The sequence below is a fragment of the Aspergillus nidulans genome, chromosome II, assembly GCF_000011425.1.
Source record: "Aspergillus nidulans FGSC A4 chromosome II".
NCBI lineage: Eukaryota > Fungi > Ascomycota > Eurotiomycetes > Eurotiales > Aspergillaceae > Aspergillus > Aspergillus nidulans.
Window position 1 is genome coordinate 601,860 of NC_066258.1, and position 19,296 is coordinate 621,155.

Sequence of the window (19,296 nt, forward strand, 5' to 3'; positions counted from 1 at the left end):
ACCTTCAAGATCAATGTCCTGAGATGACAGCATCTGGCCGGCTTTGATACGGTAAAAAATGAAGAGAAGATAGAGAGCAGACTGTCAGAATCTGCCTGAAATCATCGATGGAGCTGAGCGCGTGCGGACCTTGATGGTTTCAGCCTCAGGTGTCGATGTTATCAGTATCTTAGTGAGCATTTCTTAGGTACGAAATACGCATGGCCCAGCCCTGAAACGAAATTGAAAGCGCCAGATGAAACGCCGCCTGCCAGTTCGTCGGGTCGACCGTTTCCTCACGCTTGGCATGACAGTCGGCGCCTCTGTGTCTTGTCGTCTGTGATGATTCGTGGTTATAAATATGGCCAGCACAGTCACAGCCAATAATGGAAGACGAGGGACCCCGGCTCAGGAGAACCAACAACGACACCAAGGTGATCGTCGGACGGTTTAGTGCAGGAGCGCAAGATATATGATATTCGGACCATTATTGGGAGCATTACTGGGATCATTTCGACCATTGGACTGCTGCTGCGACTCTGAGTAATGAGTATAAAAAACACGGGCCTCCTCCAGATCGACTCGCTTAGTTGGCCCCCCGCTCCATCCTTCATTTATTTCCGACAGTCTGCAGTCGCCTCATCTTCAGCCACTTTTACTTTCTACTTCTGGCCCTAATCTATCACGGAATTGGACCCTTAAGAGCTGGTACACCGATGTCCTCTCCTCCAGCATGGGACTCTTGAGCCGACTTCGCGGGCGTTCCAAGAGCCAGAGCCGTGCGGGGAACGCCGTCAGTTACGACCACCTCCGCATGAACCGCGACGTCCCTCCTCTGCCTTCATACCTTGGGGACCTCACCAAACGGCTGCCGCCACCAGTACTCGCGCGGATATTCTCGTTCGTTTGCCCGCATGCTGTCGATAACTCTTACGATACCTCGGAAGAATCCATGACCGAGGATGGCTGCATGCTCTGTGACATGCGCGATCTGGCGCACTGCGCGCTGGTGTCCCGCCGTTGGCACCCCATTGCTCAGTCATTGCTGCAAGTCCACGCTCCTCATACCAATGTCCTGAAGCGATCTAATATTAGTAGATACTCTCACGTCCGTATCGACGCCGTCCACTACTGCGAACTTGAAGAGATCCTTGCAGCGAAGCGCAAGCGCCGCTCCCGCTTCGACCGCAATGCCGACCCCATTGACCCTCCACAAGTGCGCCTCTCCCTCTTCATGCGCTCAGTGCGACTCTCCCGCGACCTCGGAAACCAAGTCCTCTCCCTTCGCATGCCCTATATGACGCGCGAAGCCAATAAGGCCGAAATCGCCCGCACCATCTCTGTTCTCCCAAACTTGCGCTACGTCGACCTCCCCTCAGGTATCTACACCGACGACCCAGCCTGTCTAACGTTGAAGCAAGAGCTCATGGCACGCTGCCCGGACTTGCGCCGTATGACCTACCGATCCGGCGCAGAGGGTTCCTTTGCACAGCTCCCCAACTCCCAGCTCTGGAGTAACCTCGAGATTCTGGAGCTGCAGGAACTTGAGATCGAGCCATCAACGCTCCGCCTCTCCCTCGCTTCCTTCCCGTATCTTCGAAACCTTACAATCGATAATACGCCCTATCTTGACGACTCCATCTTCGCGTCAGACCAGTCCCAACTTCCGCCCTTTCCCGCCATCCAACGACTTACCCTCCGCAATACACCATCCATCACAATAACGGGCTTGATATCTTTCCTCTCAAGTCCTCTGCTTCGCAAAAACCTTACCCACCTAACTCTCTCCTCAACTGGTGTCGCCCCCGCAACCCTCCACACTCTCTTACAGCACACACCAAACCTGCAAGGTCTTGAAATCACGCAAGAGGTCACCCGCTCGTTTCCCGCTGAAAAAGTACCCCCCCTGGCCTCAAGTACACTCCGCCTCCTGCACTACGAAATCACATCCCCGCCGGGCTCTTACGGCGTGCCCCCCAAGGCAGCAAGCTATTACACCTATCTCATCTCCACGCTAATGTCCAATTCCCTCCCCGCCCTAACAGACCTTTACGTCCGTGACGCGGATTTTCCCGAGGCGCTGCTATTAGCCCCGCCCCCACGCCTGTACGGAGGAGGCGAGTCGGGGCCGCAGTTCATGGGTGGTGGTCTTGTGAGGCCCTTGAACGTGTATAGTAAGGGTCTTGATGAGCTGGAATGGAACTTCACGCCGTACGAGCCGCTTGGTCCGTCGACAGGTGGAAGAAGAGATAGCGTGACGCGGCCGGTGAGTTTTCATGGGGCATCACTTAGTCGAAGTTGGGGCGGTGATGCGAGGAAGAGTGTGCTTGTTGGGAATGGGTTTGGGGGGTTTTTGGCTGTGCCGGTTGATGATGGCAGGCCGAAGAGTAGTGGTGGGTTCAAGAGGGACAGTCGAGGGGATCTGTGGCGGTAGCCTGTTTTCTCCGTCTTCTTTATGTTCCTAAGATTGTGATATTGCATGCACTTGTTCTCATACTGTTTGACACATGAATACCACGTGATAATGAAGGATGCCAACCTTAGTCTACCAGCTAATGTTACACATAATGTGACGAAAGATACACTGATTTCGAGCCCAAACTGAGCCATGTCTGACCTAAAATAAGAATTAAAGACTAAGCATACAACCTAGCAGGCAACATCAAGTCAACAATACCAATGGGTCGGGGCTAAGGTACCACTACTGCAATCACCATTCAGAGGATCATCCCAGTCTGGCATCCACGCCAGAAAGTCGACTCCAAACTCCTCAATCTCTCGAAGCAAATACAGCGGAAATCGCGCATCGAAGTGATTCCGGTCCCTCAACTGACGCGTGATCCTGTCTGCATGAGCGGTAACAACTCTCTTCACAAGTGTATCCTTCTCCTTAATGGTCCAGTACACTTCGCGCGCGAAGCGCGGATAAACTGTTGGAAAAGATGTTCTCTGTAGAACACTAACGATTCTGTTGACGGCGTAGAACTTGAGTGCTCGTATCCGAAGACGCTGTGCCAGAACATGTACTTGGAGGTGAAGAGACAACTCGCAACAATCCAGACGGTCTAATGTAGGCAGTTAGTATCTGCCTATTTTCCAAGAGAGCGCAAAGCATACCAATAGGATCAGCAGATACCGTCTGCCCCTTTGCCATGAATCGGCTTGGAAATCCAAAATCCATAAAGAACTCATAGTTGCACGTATAGAGGAACTCGATTGCCATCCGAAAGACAAGCGGATGACATTTTATCTTGACTCTACAGCGGCGCTAGAGAATGCTTAGGTTTCGACACTACAAGATCCCAGGAGGATGAAGTGAGGAATTTACATACGGCTCTCACCGGAGCTTTTTGGACACAAGCCCTGATGGTCGGCGACTGGGCGCAGACAATTGCTTTGTGGCAGGGAAATTCTATGTTCTGGCATTCGATGATCATGTCAGAGAGGAAGGCACTCTCACTGTCTCTTATAAGTGTACTAGGAGGTGTTTGATCAGCTGGATATGCCTTTGGATCCTTAGGTACTGGTACACAGCAAGCTCACTTTTCGATATGGTGCACTAGCTCTTTCCGCCGAATGGTTATGGAGCCACTCGTCACGGCGTAAATATCCTCGTGTGCTCTCTGTTCTGCTATTCTACGCGCTTGACTTTGTTGTTGTTCGTCGACGGATTCCTGAACCGATGACATGGTGGCTAGTGCGTTATGGATTGCGAGTGTAGAGTCTGTGACCCTGATGACAATAAACTAAAGTTGACGGGTTGAGAGACGGGATTCTATAAATGAACGACAAATAAGAGAAGAATGGGTTCACGTTGTGGCAAGTTGAGAGACCGGATGTCGGCGACATATGAGTATGGCATCCGAGACAGGAAGGAGGCCACCATCAAGCTCCTTCCAGCACAATTTAATTCAACGCTCGTATTTATGTATACCTAATACTAGTATACACCATTATTTGATTGTAACTCCTGCCTCGCCTCATCGGCAGCTCTATCGTGATACATGTCTATCGTGAGTCATAAGTCGTACAGGCCATCCTTGCGAGCGCATCACGATGACCGAGATACTATGCAGTTCTTGTGCCTCCAAATAGGCACCAATGCAATTCCAACCTCTACTTACAGAAAATTAAACAAAGTATAGAAAGCTCAAGAGAGATTACTGAGCTTCAGTTGCCCAGGATAAGGGCTCGCGCCTGTTTAGGGTTAGTTCCGAGTACGCTGATGAGGTACTCAATGCTGTATTATGTCAGTATGCGAAATTCCGAGACAAATACCAGCTTGGTGCTCACCTAGCCTCTGACGCGAGCCTTCGCTTTTCGGCCTGGAATTCTTTCTGACAGGCTTCCCACAGAACCTCTCGCTTCTCAGGGAGCACTGTCTTGATGCGGAATTTAAACGTTGCGCTCACCGGCCGGTGATCTGACGCCCGGACCTCATGGCGCCGGTACTCAAGCTGCTTAATCCGACCTAGGCCCCTATACAGGACCCGGTCACACCAGGCAGGGGATCGCTTTTTGTCGCTGGAGTCGTATTCATCCGTGCCCACATCATACTTGTATGTCGGAGCAAACGTGATCGGGGCCTCTTGGAACGCTCTCAGCCGGAATCCAGGATTCTTACGTCTCGATGCGAGAAGTTGGTCTCGTTCGAGAAGTTTTGCGAGATTATTGTTTCGAATATCCTCGATGATCACGTGTCGCGGCACCGAGTCAATGCGGTAGTTGAGGTCTCCATTCAGTATACATATTTCATGGTCCATTATCATCGACCCATCTCCACCACTAACAAAGTGATCCAGCCGAGAAGTCAGGCTTGTCTCCACAGGCAGCGACCCAGTCTCAAGAATAGCGGCGATATCGTTGTTGCGGTGCGTGGTTTGCGTCTGCCCTGCGGCTAGATGGCAATTAACGAAGCAGAGGGAGCTGTCATCAAGGACAAAGCGAAAAACCAGAGCACCCTACATTATTAGCCTCACCCCGTACGATGAGCGTTTAGAAACCTACCTTGTTGCCATGCAATCCTCCCATGCCCCGCTTTATCTCAGCGGCACTGACGTCCTTGATCTTTGCCCGTTCCTTGTGCTTGACGAATATACACGTAAAAAGACCAATCAAATTCGCACTATGCAAGAGCACGTACGACTCCTCGAGTGGCATGCAGTCATTGATACAACGTGTCAAGTGCTCCATCCACACGCGGTACTGACGACTCATATGCTCTTTCTCGCCACTTTCCTTTTTCTTGCTTCCTAGAAGCAAGCTCTCTGCAACAAGTTAGCAGCGGAGGTTCAAAAGTGCGACATCCAATACGTACTGGCTGTTATCTTCTTATTTTCGAGGTCGACCAGTTCCTGGAAACCGAACACGAGAATCTCCGGCGGGCTTTCTGGGTGAATAGCATCTTGAATGAACGTCGATGTGCGCACACTACCAGGGGTAGAGGCACCGGCATTCCAGGTCAGGATCACTGCACTGATCTCGCGAAATGTGCAGAATTCCACATCTCTCTTTTGCATTTGAATTTCTACTTCATTGTTAGCCAGTTAACCACGCCGGGGTCGACAACACAAACCTAGCCAATCGTCTTCGAGCATTCCATCCCAAAGACGAATGCAGTTGTCTGTCCCAAGGGACGTCACTTGCAGTCGATTCATGGTCCAAACACTGCTTGAATCGAGCAAGAACCCGCAAACTGGGCTGTCGTGCGCGCGCCAGTCCTTCATCACCGTCCAGGGGTCGGTACTTGTATCATACACGTAAATCATGCCGGTCTTATAGGCAGCCCAGAGGTTGTCACCCACAATACCCAGGCAATTAATTTTGTATACACTGACATTCACCACATTGAGACAGGCATAATTGCTCGCTGAGTAGACGGTGACTTTGCCATCCGCGTGACCGAGATACACCCGGCCACCATCTCGTGTGGTGTAGGCACCGGAGGTAACTTCTCCCGTGTGGTGCGAACCCAAAGGCTTTCTGAGGATTTTAAATGAAACGTCATCAGGCGCATTCGGTCGATACAAATGCACTTCCTTCCCTGTAGCGAGCCATAGAGTGTCTCCGACAACCATGGAAAAGGTATGCCCCCTTGCAACCCTGTCGTAAGGATTATGATAACTATATTGTAGATTCGGCACGCCCGACTCATCCGGAGGCCACACTAGTAATCTGCCTTCATCGTCAAGCGTCCACATTTCCTTCTTATGCCGTAGAATTTTGATCACCTCCCGACGCGATGGATATGACCGAGAGGCCACTACTGACCCACTGAAGACATCGATCTCGTGAAGCTCCCCTGTGTTTGTGCCTACCCAAACACGCCGGCCTTCATCCTCAAGTCCGGCCCCGGGCTTAAAGGCCAGCGACAGACTCTTGACCGTTTCACCATGACTTAAGCTCATGATCTGCTCACCAGTCGTGAGATCCCAGACGCGTGTGATGTAACCGGTTGTGCAGACGTGCTTCCCACACACATCCATAAGCCGAGTGTCATATCGCGTATTGATTTCTCTCGGCCCAGACTTCAGAAGCGGCGGTCGCCGGTTAGTGTTCGATGCGTCTGGATAATCGGTACGTGTTGGTGGCTCATCCGCAACCAGTTCTTCTTCGCTTGATATAGGGTTATTTACGGGTTGTGGTGGCCCTAGCTTAGTTTCCCTAGAAAATGACGGCTGACGTTGAATTTTAGGTGTGGGAATCGAATCGGCTCTAGGCGGGGGTCGAGGAAATGCAGGATTTTCGGAAGTCGGTGTTTGTCTTGAAGGAGATCGGCCGCTTCTTCGGGCCGTGGATGGATGGCGGGGTGGGAGGCCTGGTCGGGCATGGGGGCTGTCGCTCCTCTGATTAAGCCGGGCAGATAGCGGAGCACTTGCCAAAGACGATGGTTGGACAGAAGGCCCTCTGGGAGGAATCTGTACCGTCAACGGCTTCGATTGTCGCGGAGGTTCAGGGGCCGGGGAGCGGCGCGACGCTGATGTCGCCCTGGATCCTTGCGAAGATGCCAGGCGGCCAGGTGACCTTTCCATTGACCTCCGCGTAGGAATCTCCACTGCAGATAGAGGCGGAGATTGCCGGCTCGGGGGACGTCGTTGTGGTTGGACTGGTTTGGTGACCGTAGGTCGACTTGGCGGTGTCTTTTCGGGGCTGCCCGGCGGCGTGCTAAATGGAGACACATATTCTTGCGACGACGAGCCCTGTGGTGCAAGAGAGGAGTTCGACTCGTGAAAGGATAGGGCCGCCGGTTTGGCGGGGATCTTGGGTTTCGTTGCTCGATTGAGAGGGGGCAAGGTAGGGCTACCACCAGTAGATCCTACTGAGGAGGACAATTGGGGGGAGAGCCCGGATGGCCGCTCTGTCGCCGCTGATGTCGAATTAGTGGGGGTTGTTGGCCGACTGGACGACGGTTTGCCGGACGCAAGGTGCAGGGATTCTCGCGAAACACTCGGCGGACTACGGCCGGGACGGGCATCATCTCCCCGAGCACGGTCGGTACTAAACCCACGCGGCGGAGAACGCGGGGAGTCTACTGTCAGAGTAGGTGGCAGCTGCGGCGACGAGTGGAAGACCATTGACATGGGCCTGCTCTGCCGCCTTCCAGGTGATATCCCCGGAGATCCACCATTCCGCCGGGGAGTACCATTCCCGTAATCAGTTCGGCTGCCATTCGGCGTGTCTGTCCCAGAGCCCCAAGGAGATGGACGTGGTAGATCGAGAGAGGCTCGTGTGGATGAACGGGGATCGTCGGCTAGCTGCGGAGCCTTGAGAAGGTAAGAATCGTGGGAACCGTTGGGAACCGCCGACGGTGAACGGCGATGCGAAAGATTTTCAAAGTGGGAAAGAAGTGACGATACTGGTCTCTGGACAGCGGTCTCGGTTAGTCCTTCAATCTCGTATACTATAGCGGATGACGTACGATGGGGGCGCTATCCGTAGCTTCTTTGCCCTTGTCGTTTCCCTCCATGACGACAAATCTGGAGCAAGGATCGGTTGGAAAGCTGGATCATAGGCTTTCGATCAGAATCATTACAGCACCCAATCCTAAGTTCACCAGGTTCAATGAGAAATAGTGCCGAACAGAGATGCGGAGGAATTGGAGAGGATGACTAGGCAAGCCGCCAACGGTCCGTTTGCCGAGCTAAATGTAAGGAGTTGGCGCAAAGAGAACAGAAAAACAGGAATTCAGAGGTGACGCTGCAAGGTTGTATATGAAAAGAAAGAGCGGCAGACGAAGTCGAAGAATAGCGTGTCGGAGGTGAATATGAAACGGGGCTTAGAAGGTGTGTACGTAGTTAGTTCGGAGGGGGATGAAAGAAGTGGCAGGAAGCGGACCTGGAGTGGGGGATGCGCTCGAACTAACTCGCGAACAGGAGGAGAAAAAAAAGGAGTCGGGTAGAGGCAGTGTAAAGGACAACAGAGCTATTTGCTAAATTTTGAGGTAGCAAAGAAAGGAGCACACCATTTAGCTGGACCAGCTGATACCGGCGACTGCCTACTGATGTTGTTCACTCGAGTCGCGTGAATTGAATTATTTTTAGTTTTAGTTTCCGCCTGAAGAACCGCATTTCTTTGGTGTCCTGTCTGACTGAGTCTATAGTCTATCTCAACCCAGACGGTAATCGTGGTACAGTCTTTTCCCCTCCAACCGCGGTCTTTGCTCTTTTCCTAGATAGAGTTCTCCTTTCCCCCTCTTCCTCGCCATTATGTGGTCCGTACCCCCTGACACTATCTCTGGTGGCCGCATGCTAACGCAACTTCAGTAAACACATACTCAACGCTCAAGTGGCCATTCGATCCCCATGCTGTGCGTACATACCCTTACTCATTACCGTAAAACATTTATACATCTAGCTGACTGCCGCTTTTGCCAGGCCGCAAATGGTTCGATTGCGCCGAATGCCACCTTGAGCAAGAGTCTCACCCACTCCAGAAATCCTCCGACATGGTACGCCCGTTTCCACGGTTTCAGCATATGAGAGGCAGATTGGTGGGACAACGGCTAATAAAGGGTAGACCTTCGCCTGCAAGAAATGCAAGAAGTGTTTCCGTAAGGACGCGGCGGAGTTTGAGGAAAGGTACGCTGGCAGCACTTACTTTGCGAAATGGAGGTCTAATGGGTATCGTTTAGTGACGAGTACTGCCCACACTGCGATAACCACTTCGTGATCGAGGCTGTCACGCCGAAACCGACGTTGCAGGTTGAGGGTGATGACGTGCGGATAAACTCCAGGTATGCGACTTCCGCGGCAACAAAGCGAAGGATATGCGCTGATGACAATGTAGAATGCTCAAGGACGACCGTGTGCGCGGCGATCAAGAACGGTCTATCTTCAACGCCAAAGACACTGCAGACCGTTTAGGGTAGACGAGCGTATCATAGATAATGATGATTTACGACCTTACGCCCTCCAACACTTTCAACTCCGCCAAAGCGAATTAGATTTTGAAATACACTCTTGAAGAGTTGCTTATAATCGTAGATGGTTCGTTTCTACAGAGCCAGAAATTGAATGATGGGAGCATCAACCTTAGGTTTAAGTAGCCCGCATAGCCCTTCTGATGACAGTAACCAGTGTTACCTACTCCCGAGCCTCGCTGGACTCCCCACCACCGGATCGTGTTAGGATGGCCGCCGTAGTAGTGCCGGCCCGAGTCTTCTTCTTTGCTGCTTCTTCCTGTTTCTCCGTCTCTATGCTCTTGACGTAAGATTCGATCTGGTCATCGGGAAGCATCTCAATCGTCTTGCCCGGTGACATTATGGCAACTTCAATATTCTTGGCGCCTGTTTGCACCACCTCCAGCAGCGACTTGATCGTAAGCTGAATCGTCTGCTCTCGGTCCATATCATCCTGGTGGTTGCGCTCAAGGAATTCTCGCACGGTCTTGCTGGAACGGCCGATAGCATTCGCTTTCCTGTATAAACCACGTCTCAGTTACAACTCAACCCAAAATTCCACCCAACCATTGAGATATGACGTACCAAGCAGAGTAGATACCCGATGGCTCCGTCTGGTATAGTCTGGGCGTCTTATCGTTCGGATCAAATCCAACAACCAAGGTGCTGATACCAAAGGGTCGAACACCTCCACTTTGTGTGTATCGCTGTTGCACGGTGGCAATGTATTTAGTGATGTATTCGATGCTGACGGGGTCTTCGACAGTCAAGCGGTGTGACTGAGCTTCTAACCGGGCCTTGTCGATGAGAATCCGAGCGTCAGCATTTAAGCCAGCGAAGGCGAGGATAGCGTGGTTGTCCAGGACGGCGATCTTCGATGGTGTGATGCGGGTATCTTGGAGTTTCAGAGCGGACCGTTTCTCGCATCCCAACACAACGACATCTTTTCCTTTTACACCGACAGCGCAAGTTCCTACAGTCCGTAGAATATTGGGTCAGGATTCCCGATATGCAGTTTGCTAGCGACGGATCTTAAAGTGAACCTACCTCGCTTGACAGCTTCCATAGCATATTCCACCTGGAAGACGTGCCCATCAGGGCTAAAGGTCCTTAGTTAGTTGCGTCGCAAGCAAAAGGGAGCATTTTCCGCGTACCTAAAAACTGTACAGTTGCATCAGCTCAGGTTCAGTACCAACGAAGCAGTTACTAAAGAAGCTAAGCCGTCTTACCTGAAAGAGCTCGGTCGTATCCAGACATAATGAGCGGTGAGTATCTTTAGGTACCGCGGGAAATCTTGAATACGAGGAATGTAGACTGATTAAGGTAGCTCGGAGCGTGGTAAGGAGATGCAATTCCTAGGGACAAGGGCGTGGGGTGCTGGGATGAGAGAGCCAGGTTGGGCGATGACAGATGGAGGTGAACGCGAGTCCCGCGGTTGCCTCAGAGCTCAATGCCAAGCGCGCGGCTAACTGGCCAGCTCAGTCCCACAGCTACAGACCTACAGCTTATTGCTGAAGGAGGCTCATACAATTATTTCGTTGTAAAACTGTATTCCTGCCTAACTGCTTCCAAGGTACCTGAGTATGGTTAGGAAATAAAATAACGAGTTTACTCTAGCAAAAAGACTGCTTGCGCAGTGTCTTGAATACAGAAAAATGTGGGCTACACACTTGCTGGGACCCAGCTTCACTATAACGAGTAGGAGTCGAAGTTGCCTTGGGATGCTGTACATGATCCGCTAAATAGTACCTAAGCTATAGTGTGGCACAAGGACCGCACATTGACTTTTCCTAAAAAGAACACAACACATGAAAGACAAGATAGAAGAGATACAAATAACAGGTCGAGATTATGAACAACCAAAGCAATCTGGCGGTACTCACAATCCCCGATCCGTGTGCTGCGCATGTCCAAAAGCTGTCATTGCTGGATCAAAAGGAATACCCCAACACCCCCAACAGTCCGTTCCATGTATCCCATCCGTGATCAATACCATAATTCTCCAAAAAGTCCTGTTGCCGAAGAGCGCAGAGATGAGTTCGGAAAAGCAAAAACAAAACCAATATCTAGAATGCAATGTCATGCTCGAGAGGACCGCATCAGGGCTCGCGTTATGTAGTAAAAATCTCGGGGGTCCCTGCGGAAGCTCAAGCCTGAGATGGATAGGTAAAGCGGATGTCGACGGAAAGAGCCAAAACAGCGATGATCGCGCCAAACCGGAGAATCGAGGGATAGCCACCAGCACCCACCTGCCGGGACCATCGTCTATACCTTGGAACATCGCTTTCAAACCATAAGACCAAGAACATACCGAAATACAGTCGAATAAGTGCGCACAGATGACTGACGAAAAAAGGATAAGAAAAACAGGGACAAAGGAGGCAAAATGAAGACACGCTACCTGCCTGCTCCTCCCAACCCGATGCACCAGAACTGCAGAACCCGTAGACAAACACGCATCAATAAACGTGCACCGACATATCCGCATCTCCATATTGACAAATAAACAAGAAAGTGCAGACAAAAAGTATCATCCTTCATTCAAGCCAAAGCGATGGTTTATGCAGGCGATTTGCTGGAACCAGCACCATTTCGGCGAGAATGGGCATCATCCGATACAGTCAACCCACCTAAGCCCGAGGACAGGAAGGCGAAAGGGTCGTTAGAGCCATCGTTCCCATAGAAGTTTCCGTTCGAGGCGCTAGTGGAGGAGGTGTGGTCTGCTCCAGTGAAAGCCGCCTGGGTTGCCGGGTTGGCGAAAGAGGCGGCAGCATGAGAGGAGTTTGTTGAACCATAACCGGGGGTCATCTGCCCCATAGGTGGATACGCGCCAGGAGCGCTTCCAAGGCCGGAAGGGAGTCCATAGGTAGCAGGATGCCCTCCGAAAGGCTGGTTGAATCCGCCAAATGCAGCGCCGGTGGAAGCAAATGGGCCAGGTGCTGGGGTGCTGCTCATGGAGCTGTGGCCGAAGTTCGACGGAGGGTCCATTGGGGAGGGAAACGCCGAGTCGGCAACGACAGCAGCTCCTGATCGAGGGGCGCCGCAGCGCAAACAGTTGATGTTCTTGGCGAAGTTATGGTAACCGCAACCCTCAGAACCACACTTCCAATCACCCGCACGGAATGGAACCACTCCACCATTACCGCCACGAGAGTGTCCCATTCCGTGACCATGGCCGCCAACGTGGGGTGGCATCATCGAGGGAGGCCCATAGCCGTACCCGTAAGCCATTGGGTCAGGGTTAGCGGCTATCGCAGGGAAAGAGCATCGGAAGCACGCTGTACGGCGTTGAAAGTTGGAGAACCCACAAGAGGGGCAGGTCCAGTCTCCGGGTCGAGGGCGGTTCTTCGACGGGGGGAACGGGGTTAGAATCTCTGCTGCTCGGTCAAGAACACGGCTAGATGATGGAGAAACCTCAATGGCTTTCTCATTGAGGGCACGTCCGTTCATGCAGAGGCTCTCCGCAGCCTGTTTCATGTTAGATTTGTGAGACGAGAGGAGTAAAGACACGGTTGGACTTACCTCTTCATGAGATGAAAAGACGGCGAATCCGGTACCGGTCGGTTTGTGCTGGTCCGGAGTACGAAGAGTCCAGAAAGCGATCGGGCGACCGCCAAACTGGGTAAACCAGCTCTCCAATTCTGACTGAGTAGTATCGTGAGGCAGACCACTCAGATGAAGCACCTTGCTACGCTCTGCCAAGAAAGCACGAACATCCGCTCTCGCATCCATTGGCCGAGTAAGAATCTCCGGATGCTCATGAGCGGGCTGAGACTTCCTAATCAGCCCCCGGAGAACTCGGGCCAGTGTAACAGCCTCGTCCATGGCCCGACGGGGGGAAGCGGGCGCCAAAGCCTGCAGGTGGAATGGAAGGTTATGCTTGATCGGGGCAGAGGACTGAACGGGTTCGACTTCGAGCGCAGCACAGATGTTGGAGAGAGAGCTGGGACCAAAGGGAAGAGATTCGGGGTGGTGGGTTTGCCATCTCTGGTACTCGGTGCGAAGGTCAAATGTCCGCGAGTGTTGAAGGTACGCGGGAAGGACAACTGCTTTATCTCGAGCCTCTCGGGGCAGCTGAACCCGAAGATCCCACGAATCCAAGGTCACAAAGGCGAATTCCAGCTTCCTATCCAAGAGGTGTTCCTGGGCGAAGGCGTCAAACCGGTTGATGGCATCGCGGAAGCTGCCTGCTGAGCGGACGTGCTCCCAGGTCAGCGTTGTCAGGCTCGCTTGTCGTCACTGTCAGCCATTGCAATAGCAAGCCAGTATATAATGGGAGGATAATTGTAACAAAGAAAAGGAAGCTATGTGAAGTCTAAATGCAGAGCTGTCGCTAGCGTGTACTTACTGCAAAGCGGCGTGATCGGGGTGTTGACGGGCTTGACGAGGACACTCTCGCGGTGCAACTAAGAAATCAGAACCGGTCAGCGGCATGCAAAGCATAGGATTGCGGAATGTCGCTCGGCAGAATCCCGGCTAGGCCGGCGAGAATCAAGACACAAAAGAGGGGGTGGAATAGGTGTGGTGCAGGGAGAGAATCACTGCGTACCTCCTCGCAGGTTTTGGTATCCAACAAGATCCACCCCAACTCGATCACCTCTGCAGAGTCCTTGGTGACGTAGACGCCATGCTCATCGCAGGTAGTTGCCACATGAACGACGATGTAGCGGTCCAGCTTGGGCGTGGGAGCTGATACGGAGGCCATCGCTCACGGTCTCGACGCAGGCTCCGGATGCCAAAGGCGCAGAGCAGGGGGGAGGGGGGGAGTACGGAAGGGAGGAGAGGGAGAGGGAGAAAAATCGTGCCTCTGCAAGTGGGGGCAGAAGACACGGATCCACGACCAGAAGGAAAAAGAAAGTCGTGAATCAAGCAACAAAAAACATACAGCGAAAGGAAGAGAAGCGAGAGAGGAGGGAGGAGAGTGGGAAAGGAAAAGGATGGGGAAGAAAAAGAAAGTCGCCCAGAAGCTGGACTTTTGGTGGAGCGTCGAGATTATTAGAAAGAACAGGGTCGGGTCTGACTTTTGAGGGGATTGGGAAGAAGTTGACCACCGCAACTTTTGTATTATTAGTCTGTCAATTATAGTTAAGGAATTCAACTGTCTCAATGAGTCCAGCTGCGTCTTCATTGGATTCTACAGGTGCTGCCATCTGCCCAGGATTGTCAACCGTACGGTGTTGCCGAGACGCTTATTACAGTATTGAGACCAAGATACCAGCAGTCATCCATCCTCATCCCCGTTTAGTCGACTAATGAGATATTATTCATCGGATTCACGAACACGCAATCATTAAACGCCTCCATATAACTGCAAAAGCGCCAGTAATAAAGGTGCTCGAGATATGGACGACCGTATCGGACTTCTTTGCATCTCCGGTGTATCGTGCGGCCTTAGTAGCCTCACAAAGCCCATTGAACACTCCCCTTCTGGCTAGGCACGACTTGGTCCAGGAGGTCAAAGCAGTCTCTCAGAGTCAACCATTTATCTTTACTTTGGTACCTCCGGAGTATTTCAAAGCAGCGAGGCAGGCAGACGATTTGGAGGAAGAAATTAAAACGGAAGCCTCACATCCGAGTGCTAGGAGTCTCCACATGCGGTCTTGCCCGCATTGAATCAAGCCCCGAGTCGCGTCACCAGAGTCATAAGGCTGCCCAAGCAGATTCATTCACATTGACGTAGATACCATATATATGGTGGGTTGAATTGTTGTAACACGTTCTGGTAAGATCAAACAGATCGGATGGCCCTTCCACACTGATCACTGTTGATACCACGCGATAACTCAGATGCTACCTAAGACTAAGACTAGCCAATTCTGGCCTGGAGGCAGCTGTCAGTCTGGGATAACTTCGCCAAGAACTGAGCTATCCTGGTAAGGCCAATATAAAACAGATCCATACTCATACATGAACGTTTGGAGTGAATTATTTGTAACATATAGAGCATGTTCAAGCATAACCAAGAATCGAATAATTACATCGCAACCTAACCATAAATATGACCATTAGCCCTGCCGGGAAACCTCCCCAACGCCGAACCAGACAGCAAAGATCTTGAGACCGAAAATCATTCCTCCATAGCGTCGGCATCCTCCTCTTTGATAACAGTCATTCTACTGTCCAGAGTCGCCCGGCTATCCTCATTCTCATCCTCCTCCATGATACTGGGCTCCACGGATACACCGCGGCGCCCAAAGCCAGGCTCTACGGACGGCCGAACACTTCTGGAAGATCGAACACTGCCAATGTCACTTTCGACACTGCTCTCGCGGCCGCGTGCGCTAGAAGGTCGCATGGGAGCCGCCAGTAGCTTGAGCACCACGTTCTTCACCTTGACGAGGGCATTTCGGCTAGCAGCATCAGCCGCCACACCTTCTTCGATGGTCTGGTCAAGTAGCTCCTTGACTTCCTGCGCGAGGGCAAGGTTTTCGGGATTGAGTTCGCCATGGGAGCTTCGCACGCTGGAACGGAACGAGTCGTCTTCGGGGGCCTGGGACGCTGAGCGCGAAGGTGCCGTTGGCGGCGCAATATAGAGCTTGCTCATGAGTGAAAACAGGAGTTTTCGTTCTTCTTTAGAGCAGCGATTGCTGCCTTCACTGATCCCGAGCACTCGTTCCAGTATGTCCTTAATCAGTTGCAAGTGGATAATGCCACAAACATTGGAGCTAGCAGGGCCCCCAGCAAGGACCCGTTCGCCGCCAAGTCCGATCACTCTTCGCTCATCCGTCCACTCCGCAAGCATACCAAGAACTCCGCTCATCAGGGCCTTCAATTCCTTCTCCCCAACAGACTCATCAATATCACCATCACTGTCCTCTTCAGCCTCAAGTGAGTAGTATTCTTCCGCTGAGTTTAGGATGGTCCGGATGACAGGTACAGTAATCTTTCTCATATGCTGGGTGTTATCCGGCCGGGAGTGGCAGTAGACAGGGAAGAAGTACGCGAGTGCCTGTCGGAGTGCGGGATTCTCGCGAGTTCGGGGATGGAAGAAGGAGACAACGAGGGACTGTAGCAGTGTTTCGATGGCATGTTGGTTGAACTCTTGAATGGCATCGGGGATATTGGCGGCAGATGGAGTAAAAACACCAGTGAGCAGAAGCTTAGAAAGAGCTGTCGCAGCTGCCGTTTGTACAGACGCGGGTGAATTTGGTTTGAGAGCTCTGGAAAAGACCTTAAGCAGTGGCTTCTGGAACGCCGGTGGCGCAACTGTCTCCTTATCGGCCTGGGTAACGGGAGCCAGCAGCGAAGGATGGCTAGTTAACATATCGCAAAGGATATGAATAGCAGTGACCTGTAGGTTTTCGTGGCCCTTGCTGTAACAGTGAATAAACAGCGTCATATTTTCTTCTGCGAGAGTCTAACAGAGAGGTTAGAGAAGAAGATGTATTTAGTAAGGATGGAACTTACCTTGTCCAGCAAGCAGCACAGCCCAAGACATTCGAGACCGCGCTCTCGAATTGGCGCCTCGTGGCTCCGAACAGCAGGTACTACCAAGTTATTCAACATGGTCACCAGATTCATATTTGCTTGCAGGTTGCCTTCAACATTCTGGAGCATGCAAAGGGCAATGTGCAGACACTTCATATTAATAACGATTTCCTTGAGGACCTTAGCCTTTGCCTCCTCCTTGTTGAATGGCTTGTCATCTTCACTCATCGGCGTTTCGGATCGTTGGCGGCTGCTGGCATCATCGCTAATCTCAGACTTTGCAGAAACGAAACTATCCTCGGTGCTGATTGTGTCATGAACTTCAGCAATGGCTTCCAGAACAACACTGCAGAATTCGCTCTCTGCCGCGGCGTCGGGCCCACAAACACATCTCAGTGTCTCAACCGCGAGCTTGGTCGATTCCTGAGGGAGCTCTGGGACAGCGAGAGCCTCACGGAGTAGAGAAAACATCTTTCGCCGCCCAACTTCGTCGCTGTAGTCTAGTGTCATCGCGATGTGAAGCAGTTGCTCGACGATAAATTCGATTTCGACGGTATCGTCGTCGTTTACGTCAGTAGCATCCTTTGTGAGCTTCTTGCGCTGCAGAAGCTCGGTCATGTACTTATGAAGATACATTGCGAGGGCTGTAACGACTGGGATCTTCTCATCGGCGAGGCTGTCATATTTACCTTCGTTTTCAACCCGGCAAAAGTCATTGAATGAGCGAAGGAGGAAAGCGGATTCTGCTGTCATTGACTCCCAGAAGGCTTCGTCGAATAGTACCGCCTCTCGATAGTCTGGTCGACCTTCCCAGAAACTGCGCATAGCTTCGTGCGCTATGCCGGATTCCATGCCTGAGTTCACCACATCGATACGCTCCAACAACTCCAGTAAAGCGGGAATTCTCGGTTCCGAGCGCTGCCCGAATTTCTCAGGGTCATTGTTCGTGCCAGCGATATCCTCAATCCAGCGGTCATAGAACAACTTTCCAGTGGCCTTCCTCACACTTTCGTCGCGATCACGAAGACCCCATCTGAGCAACTTTTCTCTCATGGAGAGAGATAAATGTCGGAAATCTCCCAGTGTCGGAAGTAGACGAGAATATAATGCCCTTCGTGTGGGAGCATCGAGGTCACGGGCGCGTTCGAGGAGGTATGGAAGGGTAGACGGAATCAATGGGAGGTTGAGGAGTAATGTCCTCCGAACCTCTGCAGCCGTGTCATTTTGCATTATGTCCACGAGCTTCTCCACAAGGGCACTGGTATCATCATTTTCGTCATCGTCCTCTTCATTTCCGGCCAAGCGGCCGAGACCCATCACTGCTTGTACCCGCACCGAAGGTTCTTTGTCGCGAATCCGTTTTAGAAGGCCTTGCCGGAGAGTGTGGTATAATTCGTCGTCTACGGTATCGAGTGAATTGACGATGTGCGCGATAATTTGCGTGGTACGGAAGCGCACAACCTTGTCTTTTGCAGACAACAAAGGCACTAACAGGGAGACAAGACTGGTGGTCAAGTGGGCAGTCGGTCTTTCGTGCGAATTCTGCATATCGTCTTCATCTTCTTCAGAGCCGAAGATCTCAGCGTCCTTTTCCGAGGCATGAGTAAGGAAGTTCCCGAGAAACCGCAGGATTCGATCGCCAACAGGCTCTGTCTTCTTAATAGACAAGATGCGCAACACACAACGACCTACTTCGACGTTGAACTCCTTTTCTGGTACCGTCTCTTCGCCGGGAATCAATCGCTCTTCAGTTGAACTGTCTTTTTTGGAGTTCTTCTGGGGTATAGCACAGCACACCTCCTGGATTTTCCTTAGTCGGACGACAAGTTTGCGATGACCGGCAGTCGAACGCTGGGCATCCGCGAAAATGGCGCATACATCGCGGCGAAGGGTTGGAACAGCCTCGGGTAATGCAGGTTCCTCTGGGATGGCGAATGATGGGGTCGCTGAGCCAGCGCGACCGCTTGTCGCAGTCTGTGTAGAGCCTTTGCGCGAGGCGGTGGATGTTGAACGGGCGGAAACTCGACTCGGCATCTTGATCGAGGGGTAATGACGCAGTAAGGGTGTCGGGTCAGTAATCTGCGGCCGGTGATAATATCAACTCATCCTAGTATATCTTGATTTGCTGATCAGCCTGTTTCCAGTAAAGGCTTTTGTTTGGCGTGAGGTCGGCAGCAAAGAAGTTCGTTGGCTGCTGCCACTACTCGTTATAACCGTTGCTGAGAGTCACGGGGCGGAGCATAAACAAACACCCCAAACCAGTAGATAGATAAGGGTTAGGGCAGCACGTGCCCAGCCCAGCAGCCTGCAACGCTTTGACGATCAGGTTCCTGATACATGAATACAATGCCTCAGCTATCCTAATCACACACTGCTCGCAATCAAGGGTCTCGTATTTCCACCTCCAGGCAACAAATTGTTGACTGGGTATTTTGCCTGAGCCGAAATGCCTTGCATACTAGCTAGCACGCCATCTTTCACGTGACCTCTTA

General features: G+C 51.9%; 8 protein-coding genes across 8 annotated transcripts, besides 1 other annotated feature; 3 read left to right on the forward strand and 5 right to left on the reverse strand.

The window, feature by feature from the left end:
- Positions 1-19,296: part of a sequence feature (contig 1.139 1..347029(1)) that runs on past both edges of the window.
- On the forward strand, positions 713-2,413 carry ANIA_08051 (F-box domain protein; the record flags this gene model as incomplete). Its single annotated transcript, XM_676228.1, has 1 exon — positions 713-2,413. One exon carries the CDS (start codon positions 713-715, stop codon positions 2,411-2,413), a length of 1,701 nt encoding a protein of 566 aa, XP_681320.1.
- ANIA_08052 (BTB/POZ domain-containing protein) lies at positions 2,647-3,668 on the reverse strand (the record flags this gene model as incomplete). The annotated part of the gene is made up of 4 exons (XM_676229.1): positions 2,647-3,044; positions 3,097-3,247; positions 3,312-3,456; positions 3,523-3,668. The coding sequence occupies 4 exons, from the start codon at positions 3,666-3,668 to the stop codon at positions 2,647-2,649; spliced, it is 840 nt and encodes a 279-aa protein (XP_681321.1).
- ANIA_08053 (putative inositol polyphosphate phosphatase) lies at positions 3,975-7,945 on the reverse strand (the record flags this gene model as incomplete). Its single annotated transcript, XM_676230.2, has 6 exons — positions 3,975-4,219; positions 4,273-4,940; positions 4,987-5,246; positions 5,297-5,506; positions 5,555-7,841; positions 7,898-7,945. The coding sequence occupies 6 exons, from the start codon at positions 7,943-7,945 to the stop codon at positions 4,150-4,152; spliced, it is 3,543 nt and encodes a 1,180-aa protein (XP_681322.1). The 3' UTR covers positions 3,975-4,149.
- Positions 8,685-9,384, forward strand: ANIA_11041 (CHY zinc finger protein; the record flags this gene model as incomplete). Its single annotated transcript, XM_050611195.1, has 5 exons — positions 8,685-8,689; positions 8,742-8,785; positions 8,853-8,926; positions 8,995-9,056; positions 9,110-9,384. The coding sequence occupies 5 exons, from the start codon at positions 8,685-8,687 to the stop codon at positions 9,339-9,341; spliced, it is 417 nt and encodes a 138-aa protein (XP_050467245.1). The 3' UTR covers positions 9,342-9,384.
- On the reverse strand, positions 9,561-10,756 carry pre6 (proteasome core particle subunit alpha 4; the record flags this gene model as incomplete). Its single annotated transcript, XM_050611196.1, has 4 exons — positions 10,606-10,756; positions 10,424-10,485; positions 9,962-10,349; positions 9,561-9,894 (listed from the first exon to the last, which is right to left on the reverse strand). Exons 2-4 carry the CDS (start codon positions 10,440-10,442, stop codon positions 9,561-9,563), a joined length of 741 nt encoding a protein of 246 aa, XP_050467246.1. The 5' UTR covers positions 10,443-10,485; positions 10,606-10,756.
- Positions 11,121-11,673, forward strand: ANIA_11042 (uncharacterized protein; the record flags this gene model as incomplete). The annotated part of the gene is made up of 1 exon (XM_050611197.1): positions 11,121-11,673. The coding sequence occupies exon 1, from the start codon at positions 11,185-11,187 to the stop codon at positions 11,671-11,673; it is 489 nt and encodes a 162-aa protein (XP_050467247.1). The 5' UTR covers positions 11,121-11,184.
- On the reverse strand, positions 11,913-14,257 carry ANIA_08055 (putative RNA binding protein (Arp)). The gene is made up of 4 exons (XM_676232.2): positions 13,926-14,257; positions 13,725-13,782; positions 12,899-13,605; positions 11,913-12,844 (listed from the first exon to the last, which is right to left on the reverse strand). Exons 1-4 carry the CDS (start codon positions 14,079-14,081, stop codon positions 11,936-11,938), a joined length of 1,830 nt encoding a protein of 609 aa, XP_681324.1. The 5' UTR covers positions 14,082-14,257; the 3' UTR covers positions 11,913-11,935.
- Positions 15,444-18,999, reverse strand: ANIA_08056 (condensin subunit YCG1; the record flags this gene model as incomplete). Its single annotated transcript, XM_676233.2, has 2 exons — positions 16,784-18,999; positions 15,444-16,733 (listed from the first exon to the last, which is right to left on the reverse strand). Exons 1-2 carry the CDS (start codon positions 18,836-18,838, stop codon positions 15,444-15,446), a joined length of 3,345 nt encoding a protein of 1,114 aa, XP_681325.1. The 5' UTR covers positions 18,839-18,999.